Source organism: Colossoma macropomum, unplaced genomic scaffold, assembly GCF_904425465.1.
Source record: "Colossoma macropomum unplaced genomic scaffold, Colossoma_macropomum, whole genome shotgun sequence".
NCBI lineage: Eukaryota > Metazoa > Chordata > Actinopteri > Characiformes > Serrasalmidae > Colossoma > Colossoma macropomum.
In genome coordinates, this window is record NW_023494809.1 from 18797491 (window position 1) to 18811182 (window position 13692).

General features: G+C 39.9%; 1 protein-coding gene across 2 annotated transcripts in view; it reads right to left on the minus strand.

The window, feature by feature from the left end:
• arfgef1 (ADP-ribosylation factor guanine nucleotide-exchange factor 1 (brefeldin A-inhibited)) overlaps positions 1-13692 on the minus strand; it is a 95768-nt gene that overhangs the window by 2343 nt on the left and 79733 nt on the right. For both annotated transcript variants that reach the window (XM_036558578.1, XM_036558577.1), the window contains 11 exons: positions 13405-13565; positions 11569-11699; positions 10516-10645; positions 9891-10026; positions 9428-9566; positions 9263-9332; positions 8783-8903; positions 8349-8488; positions 7081-7249; positions 6076-6214; positions 1900-2017 (listed from right to left, as the gene is read on the minus strand). In XM_036558578.1, the coding sequence (XP_036414471.1) occupies positions 1900-2017; positions 6076-6214; positions 7081-7249; positions 8349-8488; positions 8783-8903; positions 9263-9332; positions 9428-9566; positions 9891-10026; positions 10516-10645; positions 11569-11699; positions 13405-13565 (1454 nt within the window). The remainder of the gene's footprint in view (positions 1-1899; positions 2018-6075; positions 6215-7080; positions 7250-8348; positions 8489-8782; positions 8904-9262; positions 9333-9427; positions 9567-9890; positions 10027-10515; positions 10646-11568; positions 11700-13404; positions 13566-13692) is intronic.

The window sequence follows — 13692 nt, forward strand, 5'->3', positions numbered from 1 at the left end:
TGTTAAAAATACTTGAATGCACACGTTTGTACCTAGCTAGTTAGCTAATATTGCTCATTGGCTTCATCAGTTCAGTTTAATTGATTAGTTATATCGGGTAGGACAGCTCATGTTTATAGTGGTTTGAAGACTGTTGGCTGTTTTTGGTACAACACAAAAATCTAAATACTAGAAATGAATGTGTCCACTTTAAAAAAAAAAATACAAAAACAGAAAAGCCATCTGCCATTTTCAAGTGGAGAAAAAGATTATATAGAAAAATAAATGGAATGAAAAAAGAATTTATGAGGTATTACAGGTACTGTAACATGTAAGCCCATGAATTTCTACAATAATACAATACAGCAAAAAAAAATTATTAAGTAAATTAAACCTGCACTACACTTATTCTTTAGTTTTATTCTATAGTATTTTAGTTTATTATGCTCTTCATTTTTTTCTTTACTCTATTTAATTGATTACTTGTTAATATATCTTTTAATGCTAATATGTCTCTTACTTGGTCAATGAAACCAATTCTGATTCTGAATTCTAATTCTGATAATCTTAAAAATGGAACAGATTAAAATCATTTCATCCCATCAAGTGTAAATAAACATGCTTCTGTATGTCTACTGATTCTACCTCGTGGCTGTGCAGATAGGCAGCTATCTAAAATAAATCAAAGTTAAATAAATCTGCAATGTTTTCTCTGCTCATCCAGAAGGGGGGGGGGAGAAAATACCAATCTGAAGAGTCTCAGGTAATCACTACTTCCGGTTCTCATGATTTGTTATAACTCAATTTGTTCTGATGAGTGTCTGATTACACCCTCTTGTCTCTCCTCTTGACTCAGTAATTCATTATGAGCGTAACTGAAGCGGATTAGACGTGACATCTGCTTAATCACTCTTATGAGTTTGCCTGCTGTAACTGCAGAGGAGGAAGGGTTACAGACACACTTTAACCCTCACACAGATTAAACCGGCCAAGACTCCGTATGAAATTAGGTCGGCAGTGTTTGTTGCACCAGGTGCTTTTTGGGCCTGAGCATGATTTTTTTTTCCTACTCAACCCATTCAGAAAAAAATACATGGGCAGGTATCGTTTTATGTGAGAAGTACATTTCAGATACACTGTATCATTCCGAAACAGTGAAGTACATTTAAAAAAAAAAAATGCCATTTTTAATGGAATTTACAAATTTATTTGACAAATACATACATTTATTTCCCATATGGGAAAACCCAATCATGAGCCCACATTATACGTCTTCTTTTTTCCCCCCTTGTGAGGTCCATTTATGGCATGTTTCATGTATCAAAAACAGTATATCTTAACATAATCATTTTCCAACCTCTCTCTTCTAAAAATGCCTGTTTTTGTTACTATGCCTTCAAGTCTGACATATGAAAATAAGCTCTGTTCTGATTGGTTGCCCACATCGCGCCTCATTCAAAACACAGAGCGGCCGGAAACACTCCTTATAACCTTAGTGTGAATCGGTGGGGCTGAACTGCTGTAAGCTGAGTAGGCAGGTGTATGTAAATGTGTTACATTTATGTTTTCATGACATCACAAAACACAATGAATTCAAAACGGGCTGTTTTTGCAGCTTAGTTTCCATAAAAGACTTTGTCTTCTGCCACCTGCCACAACAGAAGCATGTATAAAATAGTTTAGATTTAGCGGGGCATGATGACTGGCTGGTGGGCTAATCATGCATGGTGGCATCGCCCTCTAATTCTGTTTTTGCTTGCTTTAATCATCCTCTTTTGGTATTCCAAATCCAAAATTATCTTATTTTTAGAAAAGCAGATGCTACATAGCTTGAGGTGTTTAATTTTATTATTTTTTTCTATAAAATACATGAAGAATCATCATCATCATCATCATCATCAGTCAAGCGTGTGTTCTCACCCTGTCATCGCTGATCTTCAGCACTTTGGTGAGGAAGAGGAGCAGCAGGTTGGTCCAGGCCTCGCGGTGGCTCTCTGACGTCAGGGTGAGGAAATAGGCCACAGCATCACTGCATACACTGCAACAAGGCAGAAAACAACACAGCACTCACTTAGTTTAAATGTACATAGTTGTTAATATTATATATCAGAAAAAAGTCTTGGACCACTGGTGAAAATGCTTCTGATTTTCATTGTTTTCAAAAAACAATTTTGGTAAAAATCTTTGAAATTTTAACATGAACTTCTGAATTTCTTTTTGGTTTTTGGTATGTCCCCTTTTTCCTTTAGTAAGCAGGCACTGACACCACAAGTTTGTGCAGGAACCTCTGATAAGCAGATCAGAATCCAAATGAGAGCTGTCTGAGCATGAGCTTCAATGTAAGACATAAGACAAAAAATGTAACCTTCCACCGAGGTTTAAAAGGAAAAAAAAAGATTTTCAAAGTGGTCTCAGACTGTTGGACCCCACTGTATACTGTATAATATGTAGATGACAAAAAAATGGTAAAATCTACTAATAGTATGAGGTAAACACATGGAGGTAAGAACATTCTCTGCAGGGATAACATTTTACTTTGTCTTTCCCATCCCATTTTAATTCAGTTCAAACGAAACTCAAAAGAAAATAATAATAATTCTGCTGCAGACAGAAACGGCACCCAAAAAAGTGCCTAAACATATTTAGTGCACATCTAACAAGTGAAAGTGTCGCATTTGTCCTTTCTGCACTTCTGTAATCCCCATCTGCCCTTGTGCCTCCTACTCTCTCCAATCTCCATGACCTAATCACCTGCCAAATCTCCTTTAGCCTGTTTCAGTGAGCCTCAGTAATCAAGCCCACACATCTGAGAGCTCTGTACACAGGCACAGTGCTCCAGAATGGACAAGTGAATCCATGGCCGCCTCTCGGCTCTGTTGATGGCTACCCAGCAGACAGGCCGTGAATTAGCTCACTCTGCTTGCCAAGACTGCGCTGTATTGCACTCTTAGCCAGGCCAGCCTCAGTTTGGCTGCATCTCAGTATTGAAGAGGAAGCACAAGGAAATTTAGGCACTGCCCCAAGCTGCAGTCCTCATTTGAGTGTACCCGCGAGTTCCGCAAGACCGCAGGGTGTCCCATTTGTCATTTTGGTGCTCAAAGGGGCACTTAAGACCTCTATGCACCCTTAGTGCACCCTTTGGTGGAACCCACATTGATACCTGTCCCTAAGTCCACAAGTGCAATCGTGTGTACTTGTGTGCTCTCCAGTGAGCATCCAACTGTGTCCCATGCAGAAATTTTGAAAAATCAGTGCACTTCCCCTTTAAGCAAGGCCACAAATTCCAAACATGGATTAAAAAAAAGGTCAACTTCCCAAAAATTGAGATACAGGCTAGAATCAACCCAATCTAAATTTCCAGCCTTCCTGGAACTTGCCGAACTGAGGGCAAGTCCACAGGGCCGTAGAGCTGCTCTGCCTAATTTAGCCACTCATCTAGTCCACAAGTGGGCGGGGGGGTCATTTGTGATCTTCCAGAGAGGCTGTCTGGGATGTAGATTTTAGCAGATGTTGCCTGTGAAATGACTCTAAATTCATAGAGAAAAGAATGTGAAGACATGGACTAGAAGGTCTTCCAGCGTTATACAATATTAAATTGCCATACGTATATATATTTTTTAATTCCATTCCAAGTGAGTGAGTTGGTGCTTTTCATTCGCTCGCAGCCCTGCGTCCTCTGAGACCTGATGTGACGACGTTGATCTTTTCAGTGAATGTCAGAGCAACTGTGTATGAAGTTATTGACAGCTGCTTGACCGAGACAGCTGAGATATTCACATGACAGTTATTATTTTATCTAGCCAACTGCCTATGCTTTTAATTTATACTGGACCCATGTAAATAAGCAAACTGACTCACAATCAATATTCTTGCCTGGCACAGCCTACACATCACATTGTGCTGTTTTGCAAGTCTGACCCAACAGCATGTTTGTAAACCTAGCACGCGCGAGGACTCTTGCCACATAGGTATACACGTTATTGTTGTCATCAAGGCGCTGATTTGTAGAAGTAGGACTCAGTATGCCATTTGGGACAGGCCCTAATATCCAGTGGAGGGAGCTTCTCCACTCACAGCTACATACTGCAATACTGTAGTTGTGATATGTGATATTCTGTAAAGTTACCATTTTGGAGATACAAGGTTTTCTTCTGACAACAGTGATATTGTGCACTTACCACTACAGTCCTGCAGCGCTCCATTATTTATGTTCAGCAGAAGCTCAAGTCTTTGTAATACACCATTCACTCACAGCAGTAGATAAAATGAGGCCAAATAAACACTCCTGATCAGCTTAATAAAGTAGGAGGCTGTTCGTATGCTCTTGTACCTTATTAAAGCATAACAGAGTAGAAGAACTCACTTAGCCTTTACTTGCCCTGTCCTTTTCACTTTGAGTTCGGTCAAACTCTGGTAACATTTGGAGGATGCGTGCTTATACTAACGTCACATTACTAACCTTTAAATGTTTCCAAGAAGCATTACAGCTAGGACTGCATGACATGAACAAAATATCATTATTATAACTGTGAATGCCTTGCAATATATTAAAAACGCACTGGTGGATCAATAATGTAACAATATGAAAAATAGTCATGTAAGTGCTGCCGCAACAGCTCTGAACCGCCGAGGGATGGACTCTGAAGGTTCCCTGTGGTATCTGGCACCAAGATGTTAGCAGCAGATCCTTGAAGTCCTATAAGTTTCCACCACAGGTCAGACTTGTTGTTCCAGCATGTCCCACAGTGGCTCGATCAGACTGAGATCTGGTGAATTTGGAGGCCAGGACAACACCCTGAACTCATCATGTTCCTCAAACCATTCCTGAACAATGTGTGCAGTGTGTCTGGGAGCATTATCCCGCTGAAAGAGGCCACTGCCATCAGGGAATATACCACTGTCATGAAGGGGTAACCTGGTCTGTAACGAGTCAGTTGGTGACACATTAAAATGACGTCCACATAAAGGCCTGGATCCAGGCTTTCCCAGCAGATCATTGTCTAGAGCATCACATTCCCTCCACTGGTGCCCAACACCCTGTAGCCGGTTTGCAGTTTGTCTCTGACCGCCCACTGTTGCTAGGTACTCACCACTGCTAACCGTGAGCACTCCACAAACCTCCATTCATTACGATAATTTTGACAAAAAATTCACGACCTCTATTCTCAAAGAAAGTGTATCATGATAAAGGTCGTTGTCATAAGCTGCTAGTATAGCGTTAGCAAGATAAGGTTAGCTAATTCAAATACATATGGAATGTGGAGAAAGCCACTTTCTATCAGAAAGCCCTGAAGACAAACCTCTACTTGCATATTAATAGAAAGAAGCAACTTTTAAGGCATTATGGAATTTTTTTTCTTGGAAATAACTTCAAAATATGTAACTCTGATGAACTGAGATTAGTTTTTAGGGGGTTCATCCATGCCTGGAGAGGGTTTTTAATAAGTAACTCTAAACTTTTTAACGGCAAAGAAAATTAGTGAAAATCAAATCAAATATTGAGCTCAGAACTGAAAATCATACCATATCGCATGGAACCCCGAATGGCCTGCATTATTTTTTAACTAAATAATTTATGCTTAAGGGATCATGTAAAATCCTTAATTCATGTTGTGACTGGTCAAGATGCTTAGGGCACATAATAAAACATTTCACGATTGATGAGAGGGCTCATTTGCATATTACAGACTGCTGTGATATTAGTATTGCGAAGGCCACAAAGGCGATACTGACTAACATATCATGCAAATCCTTAAGCTTTCAGGAATTTTAATGAAACACTGAAAATTCCACAATCCAGTGGAAGCCAACAGCAATAAAAGCCCAACAAAAACCCCTATAATATACAGTGGGATCTGAACTGTTAGAGTCAAACTGCAAGAAAGTCCAGCTGCATCTTCTCAGCTGAAAACCTCCTACTAAACATTCTCTAAACAATTTCTACACTTGAGCAACAGAAGATTTGCACATTATATGACGGAAGCATCAGCAGCTCTCTAATAAGAGGAAAGCTGTTGCAGAGGAAGTGTGAGAGAACACACCGGGTGATTCTGGCACAGCGCTAGTGTGTGTTTGTGTGAGACAGTGATGTCTTACTTGAGTAGGCGTCTCTGCACCTCCTCCCAAGCGTCCTGCCTGCTGGGGTCCGTGTACATACGGAAGAGAATCCGCAGCCCACAGGCCAGGCTGCTGGTCTCCTGTTTCAGCAGATTGGGCTTCGACTTCCCTTTGAAACCTGAAGCACAAACAGAGACACAGATACCGTATGAGTGGAGCAGCAGAGGATCCCAACACTGATGAGACGCTTAAAAAGACTTTCCATTACACAACAAGAGGATCTATCAGATACCAGCTCTGAACTTTTGGAAATTCTGCTCCTTCTTAAACGTGTTCTTAGAGATGTTCCAATAGGAACCAGATGTCTGAAGCATTTAATGCCTCTAAAAGCTTTCTCACAGCAAGTTATGACATTAAATATGCTACTTGATGCCTGAGACATTATTTTACAATAGTTCTGAGAATGTTTTGCCCCAAAACATATTTTTTTAAATCCATTCATGACGGAGAGGAACATACAGAGTGTTGTGCGGCAAAATAACTCCCAAAGAAAAAGAAAAGATTCACTACTTTGAGATTGCATTCATTGTAAAAATTTTGCACAGGCTATTGTTTATGCTGTTTACTTCATGGTCTTAGTGAGGGCTGGTTTCCCACACAGGGATTAAGCCTAGCTTTGGATAAAATCAAAGTGCCAATGGTGACTTACCTTTGGAAATTCTTTTTAGCCTGTGCTTAAGCTTAATCTGGGTCTGGGAAACTGGCCCTGGGAGTTGTGATACTTGGCACAAAGCCAGAAAACCAGCTCTAGCGTGGAATTAAAGGGTGTCAGACTCCAGTCCTGGAGAGCCACAGTACTGCAGAGTTCAGTATTTCTCATTTAACACAACTGACTCCACCTATCAGCTAATCTGCTAGGCCTTTATGAATTGAATTAAGGGTTTAAATGCAGGACAAATATTAATCTCTGCACAGCTGTGGCCCTTCTGGACACACCTTGCCTAAATCTACATGAGTGCAATTAGACTGAGAATGAATCCTGACCAGCCTTCCACAGGGCAGTTCTCTGCTCATTATTGGAGTTGAAGGCCTTTGCGAAGCGATGGGACTCCAGCAGGCAGTCCAGCAGTTTGAACAGCTGCTCAGAGGTCAGGTAGCGGTACATTCCCTGGTCCTGAGTCTCCACGTGCACATCAGCGTCCAGAGCATCTCTCTGCATGATACATATTATACACATTTTAATAAATAAAAGCATAGACAAAATTCGAGCTTCAATTTTTTTTAGTTGGCAAGGTACTTTTCAGGGATGCACAGTGATACTGTATTCATTTTGTAGGGCTGAACAATTTGAAGAAACTATCTAATTGCGATTTTTTAAATTGTGATTAAATGTTCTATAAACTGAGGTCCAGGCCTGTTTTTTGGCTATAAAGATCAGCATACCCACATCTACTGAACCTAGTGTGCCAGACAGACTGTTAGTTGTGGTTGTGTTTTTATACAAACAGCACATGGCTGTCTGGTTGCTTCTGACTGATCTCATTAAAAGGCACTTCACAAGCTCAGTGTTGTTCAAATAAATTTCCCCATTTAAAACATAATTACAGCTCTTGCAATTTAAACAAACTGCACTCTTTCAAACTAATTTCAACATAATGATTAATCTTTCAGCTCTGTCACTGTCATTTGTGCAAAAAAATGTTTTTAAAAAAATGGTATCAGACGTTTTATCAGATTTGTTGATATTTATTGTACTGCGGAAGAGCAGAATGTTTAGGTGATGCTGGGCTGCTAAAAAATCTACATTTTACAGCATTTGTAACCCTACAGACATCAGAGTTTTATGCCTCTGTAACGCTAATGCTGGCAGATGTACAGCCAATTTCAGTATCAGAAACCACATAAGCAAGTCTTTTAGAGACTACTCAACTTGAGGCAAGTTTGTGATGATTACGCATGCTAATTAGTGTGGTATAAGCTTTTATTACTTAGCTACATTAACCTCAAACTTCAAATGCCAAACATGTGCTCCTGAGAGGCACGGCAGTCTAAGTGCTGGCCAAATCATCAGGAGATGATGTCTTGAAGGAAGCACTTGCTAGCCTTTAGCCTCCTCGCTTGGCAGCACTGTGTGATAAGGGGAAACCTAGCTAGTGCGAACTAGCCACAACAAAATTGGGGAAAAAAATATCCTAAAAACATGTCTTGGTTGATTGTCTACATTTAGGATAAGAGGAAGATGTAGGGAAGTGTAAGGGAAGTGCAAATTAGATTTTTTGCTGAACTATTCTTTTAAGTATGCTGTTGAGTACCTGTGCGGCCGCAAAATTTTCAGCATCCTCTTTCTTGCTGGTGGCGGGGAAGAAGACAATGTTGTCGATGGTCTGAATGAGCTCCAGCTGCACCACACACTTTATGAGCAACGCTGCGAACAGCCGCTGCTCCTGGGCTTCTGTGGAACATACACACACACACACTCACTAACCTCTCACTATGACTCAGCCAGTCACACCCACTCTGTTTCAGTGCCATTTGACCAGAAACTGATGTGGAATCTATGTCTTAAATTGCATTGCAAAAACGTTATGAGAACATCCCCCAACAATCAAATTGCCAAACCGAGCTAGGATTAAAAATTAACACTGAAGTCTGGCTGCTCGCCAAGTGTCTGCTGACAGAGCTGAGCTGTGAACAAACAAATGAGTCCGTGGCTTGTATCAGTTCCAGCAGTGAACGCTGAACTTGCCTGAAGCCACACTGAACTGACTGTGTCTCCGGTTCTCTGCCAGTGCCTTCTCCATACTGCTGATGGACTGCTGATCTTCAGCTCGAGACTGGATGTCCACAGACTTCTGGGATATGGAGTCCTGCAATCACCAGACACATGAAAAAAAGCAACAATATTAAAAAGATATTCATTATCATATACACGGCCTAAAACATTACTGACAGATATAACTAGCAACAAAGGACAAAAATACTATGCTAATAAAATACTCGTCTATAATCTATAATTTTCAATCTATAAATCTAATCTATAACTAATCTATAATTTAAAAATTTGAAAATGAAAGTGTTTATTGGTTTTCTTCTTAATATTATCTTGTTTTTGTATATCTGATGGTCCTGAACTACAGTAAGTAATGACAAAAACTGCTCCTTAAAAATTTCTTAAAAAAAAACAACAGTTCTGCTTTAGCTAAGAACAGAACTATTGTTCGCATACCAGCTGTCTGTCCGAATCCAGCTGTGTCATGTGATCTCCGCCCCCGCTTGCCGGTCTCCACGTCAACAACCTGAGAAGAGGACAGGACAAATATAATCTAATCCACCTCAAATGGCACAGATCTCCCAAATCTAACACAGTTTAAAGGCAGTGAAGACAACTCACACATGGGGGATGGTGGTTTTGAAGATGTCCAGCATGCAGTTGCAAGTTTTGTCCCATGTCTCCGGTGTGAACTTTTCTCCGTTCAGGATGACCACGTTCTCTAAACAGTTGGTGCCCGATCTGGCCAGCTGCTCGTTATCTACAAAAAAAGGCAGTGGTGGAAGGATTAGGAATGAGTAGGATGATCTCTGATCAGTTTTGATTTTAATTCTTTGGAAACAATTTTATGTATCTTGACATCTGAAATTTCAGCACAATCGACTGAATCTGTAATCCATTAATAATTCCGAATCATACCAAAAAAAATCAAACAATAAAAGCAAACTGTCAAGCTTTTATTTATTTATTTTATGCCTAAAAACAACATTTTTGCAAAAAATATGTTATTCCTTTGTTTGAAGTGTCATATCTTATATTCTATCTGCTCTTTTCTGTTTTGTATGTATGCTGATCAGATTCTCACCTTGCTGCACACACCAGTAGAGTTGAGAGAGGATGTCGTCCAGTAGAACGTCATTGAGAGACTCAAAGTATTGCGTGAAGACATCACAAATGGCGTAAAGTGCATGATTACAGGTGGTGGTCATCCACTCCGCTTTCTGCAAAACAGTACAACACTTAATACTGGCTACTGCTCTAAATGTCTACATGCCAAATAGAACCAGAACTGACTGATAATAACAATAATAATAATAATAATAATAATAATGATAAAAACCCCATCTCCATCACCTGTCTTCTTTGCCATTTTCTATATTTTTTCCTTTGTTAACAAAAATCAGCTGGCCCTACACGCTGTGTGAACATTTTCTGATGAATGGATCGATTCTGACATAAGTGCCTCTTACTCTCAATGTAGCACTTTATGTGATTCATGTTATTTAAATATGCAACTGATATTAAAAAAAATGTTTGGCAAAATAAGTTTGGCTAATAAAAAGAGCTGGAAATGTCCTAGTGTGCTCATGTATTCATTTACTCAGAGTTAAAAGGCTAATCGAAAAATATCAGTTATCGGGCAATTTGACCGTAAAAAGAAATAGAAATTGGACACAAAAATTCATAGTGCATCCCTAATATTTACATACCTCAGTTCGCTGCTCTGGTAGCTTCATGTTGTCAAAAATTCTGAAGACGATACGGAACAAGTCTTGCCACCAGTGCTTCTCATAAGTGTGACCATAAGTCTTCATCACTTCAAACATTACTGTCAAACCCCTGAAGCACACACACACACACAGACACTCAGTTAGTTCTTAAAGTACTCAGCCAACAGTCACTACTGCTGAGCTCTGCTTTACCTCCATTTCAGGGTATTATCAGATTTAACCACAAGCACCACAGCAGGCTGCCTTCTTTTCCCAAGAACTTATGGTTGCCTGATATCTACATGCTCTTCAGATACTTAATTTAATGTTGCTGGCAGACGTCATCTTTTATACAGATTTGAGGTCAATAAGTTTTATAATCTTACAGTAATTAAGATTAGCACTTGAACTTATAGCAAGGCTAGCAGGTTTAGCATAAAAGTGCAAGTTCTTTCAGTAATCTAGCCACTTTCAAAAGGCAAGCTAAATCTTACAAGGTTATGAGCCTTAAATACTACTGGAGCTGGATTAGTTCCTGGAGGAGGTTGTGGAACGTAATGTGTAGGATTTGACTGCACTGTTGTTACAGATTTAACAAACTGTCTAATTTCTATAAATTCCTACAGATGGCCAGGATGTATGTTCATGACAGCCTTACGCATAAGACACTCCATAACGACAGCAATTCGCATCATGGTTGTGTGTATATGTTGGTTTTGTTATTCTTTTAACGTGAGGTTTGGAACAGGACTACTAATACTGAGGGAGATCCGCATCTAGCGAATTACAGAAGAACATCCACATCACATTTATTACTGTCAGACTGTTAAAACTACACACACACACACACACACACACACACACACACACACACACACAGCAGATTCATATTGGATTAAAATCATTCCACAATTACAACTTTCAGACTGTAAAAACTAAACTCACTGCACATTCATACTGGATTAAGATCACTTATCTTGTCTGCAACTATAGCATCTCCCCAGGTAAACCTAATCCAGCTCCAACCCTGCCTTAGTAAGCAGTTGCACTGACCTGGTCCGGACATCCAGCTTGCACCTGTTGATGATGCAGGAGAGTTCGAACAGGATGGGGAACCAGCCTCGGACCCACACCCGATCTTCTGGAGCTACATTCATGTCATCACTTGTGTAGTCTTTAAACGCCTGCCATTAGAGAAAACATCTCATAATTCAATACAGCAAAGGTAAAATTCTGCACAGAGAAACAAATAAACTCCCTCTCCTTACAGAAAACACCGCACATACTGGTTTGATTTAGGTCATATTTACAGATCAGTGGAGGTTCCCTCTCTCTCAATCTGGCAACCCTCCCAAATTCTCCCAGAATTTTGCCAGAACTGTGGGCTGACTTCTCTAATCCTCAATTAGCACAAGCATAAGCCATGCTACTTCCTAAACCATTTATGATGGTACCATAACCAAAGCCCTGGGCAAATTCAGCCTTTAAAGAGAAGAAAAAAAATAGAGTTTCTGTCCTCAGTGCATCTCTAATTCTATATTTCCTTCATACTGGTTGGGTGATATGACCAAAAATCTTTTCACAATTTGTTTTTCCACATCTTTCAATATGTGTAATTACTTATATTTTTATATGCTTTTGCTGATTCTCAATTTTAACTCACATTCCAGAGAATATTAGGAATGAAAGCTCAATGTACATATGTATGTGAAAATTAAATATCGTCTGTCTAAGACAACTCATTTCTATAATAGCTTTTTTCCTTTTGCGATAAGGTTACTAAATCCTTCTGCGTGGTGAATATCATTACATCTGTAGGTTACATTTTAAACCTTTGTAACACTGCATTGATGAAATTATTTTGTAATTTTCCTTAGTTCTTCTATACTATACATACACAATATGGACAAAAGTATTGGGACTTCTACACATTACACCTACAAGAGCGTTTATGACATCCTATTCTAAATTCATAGGCATTAATATAGAGTTGGTTTACTTGGCAGCTATAACAGCTTCCACTTTTCTGGGAAGCTTCCTACAAGATTTTTGAGTGTGTCTGTGGGGATTTTTGCCCATTCATCCAGAAAGCGATTTGTGAGGTGGACCACAATCTCCCTTCTAGTTCATCCCAAAGGTGTTTGATGGGGTTGAGGCCAGGGCTCTGTGTGGGCCAGTCAACGTCTTTCACACCAAACTCACCCAAACATGCCTTTATGGACCTTGCTTTGTGCACTGGGGCTCAGTCATACTGGAACAGAAAAAGGCCTTCCCCAAACTGTTCCCACAAAGTTGCAAACATATCATTGTCCAAACTACAAACTAAGTGAAACTAAGGGGCCTAGGCCAATCTCTAAAAACAGCCCTATAGCATTATCCCTCCTCCACCAAACTTTACAGTTGGCACAATCTAGGAGGGAAGAAATTTCACGAACTGACTTTGCAATGGTGGCATCCTACTACAGTAACATGCTCAATTTAAGTGAGCTCTTTAGAACAACCCATCTTTCACAAATCTTTGTAAAGGCAGACTGCATGGCTAGGTGCTTGATTCTTTACACCTGGGGCAACTGAATGAAACACCTGTATTCAATGATTAAAAGGTGTGTCCCAAAACTTTTGGTGCACATAGTGTATGTTGCATATGTTGTATATTGAATACTGTTTATCGTATTTATGTGTTACGTAATATGTTTATGATTATTGTGCTGACAGAGTCGGATTACATTTGAAGCATTCAACTGCCATGCTGGTCTGTGCTGTTGTGAGTGAATGGCTTGTTCTTCCTCTCTGTTACTGTCCAGTTACAAACTGTTTAACATCTTAAGCATATCATCATAACAGCAGAACTGAGACTGACTATTTTATTGAGTGAAGTCTTAGGCTGACCTGAGGCCTGTCAGAGACATATTTGGCGCAGTGGCGGATCAGACGGATTGCCTCCATGCTGGTGTCGGGGAAAGAAGCATTACAGGCAAACTCTGACAGACACTTGACGGCGTCCTGGAAGGAGTCGATGGTGGCAGGGAAGTGCTTCTCGAATACATTCGCTGTAAGACAAGACAGACACTAAGCACTGATACCTCAGTCTACACCTACATGATGGAAAGCACAACTGAACTCTACAGTACAGATAAAACCTATAATACAGAGAAAACCTGTAACAAAAAAAAAACT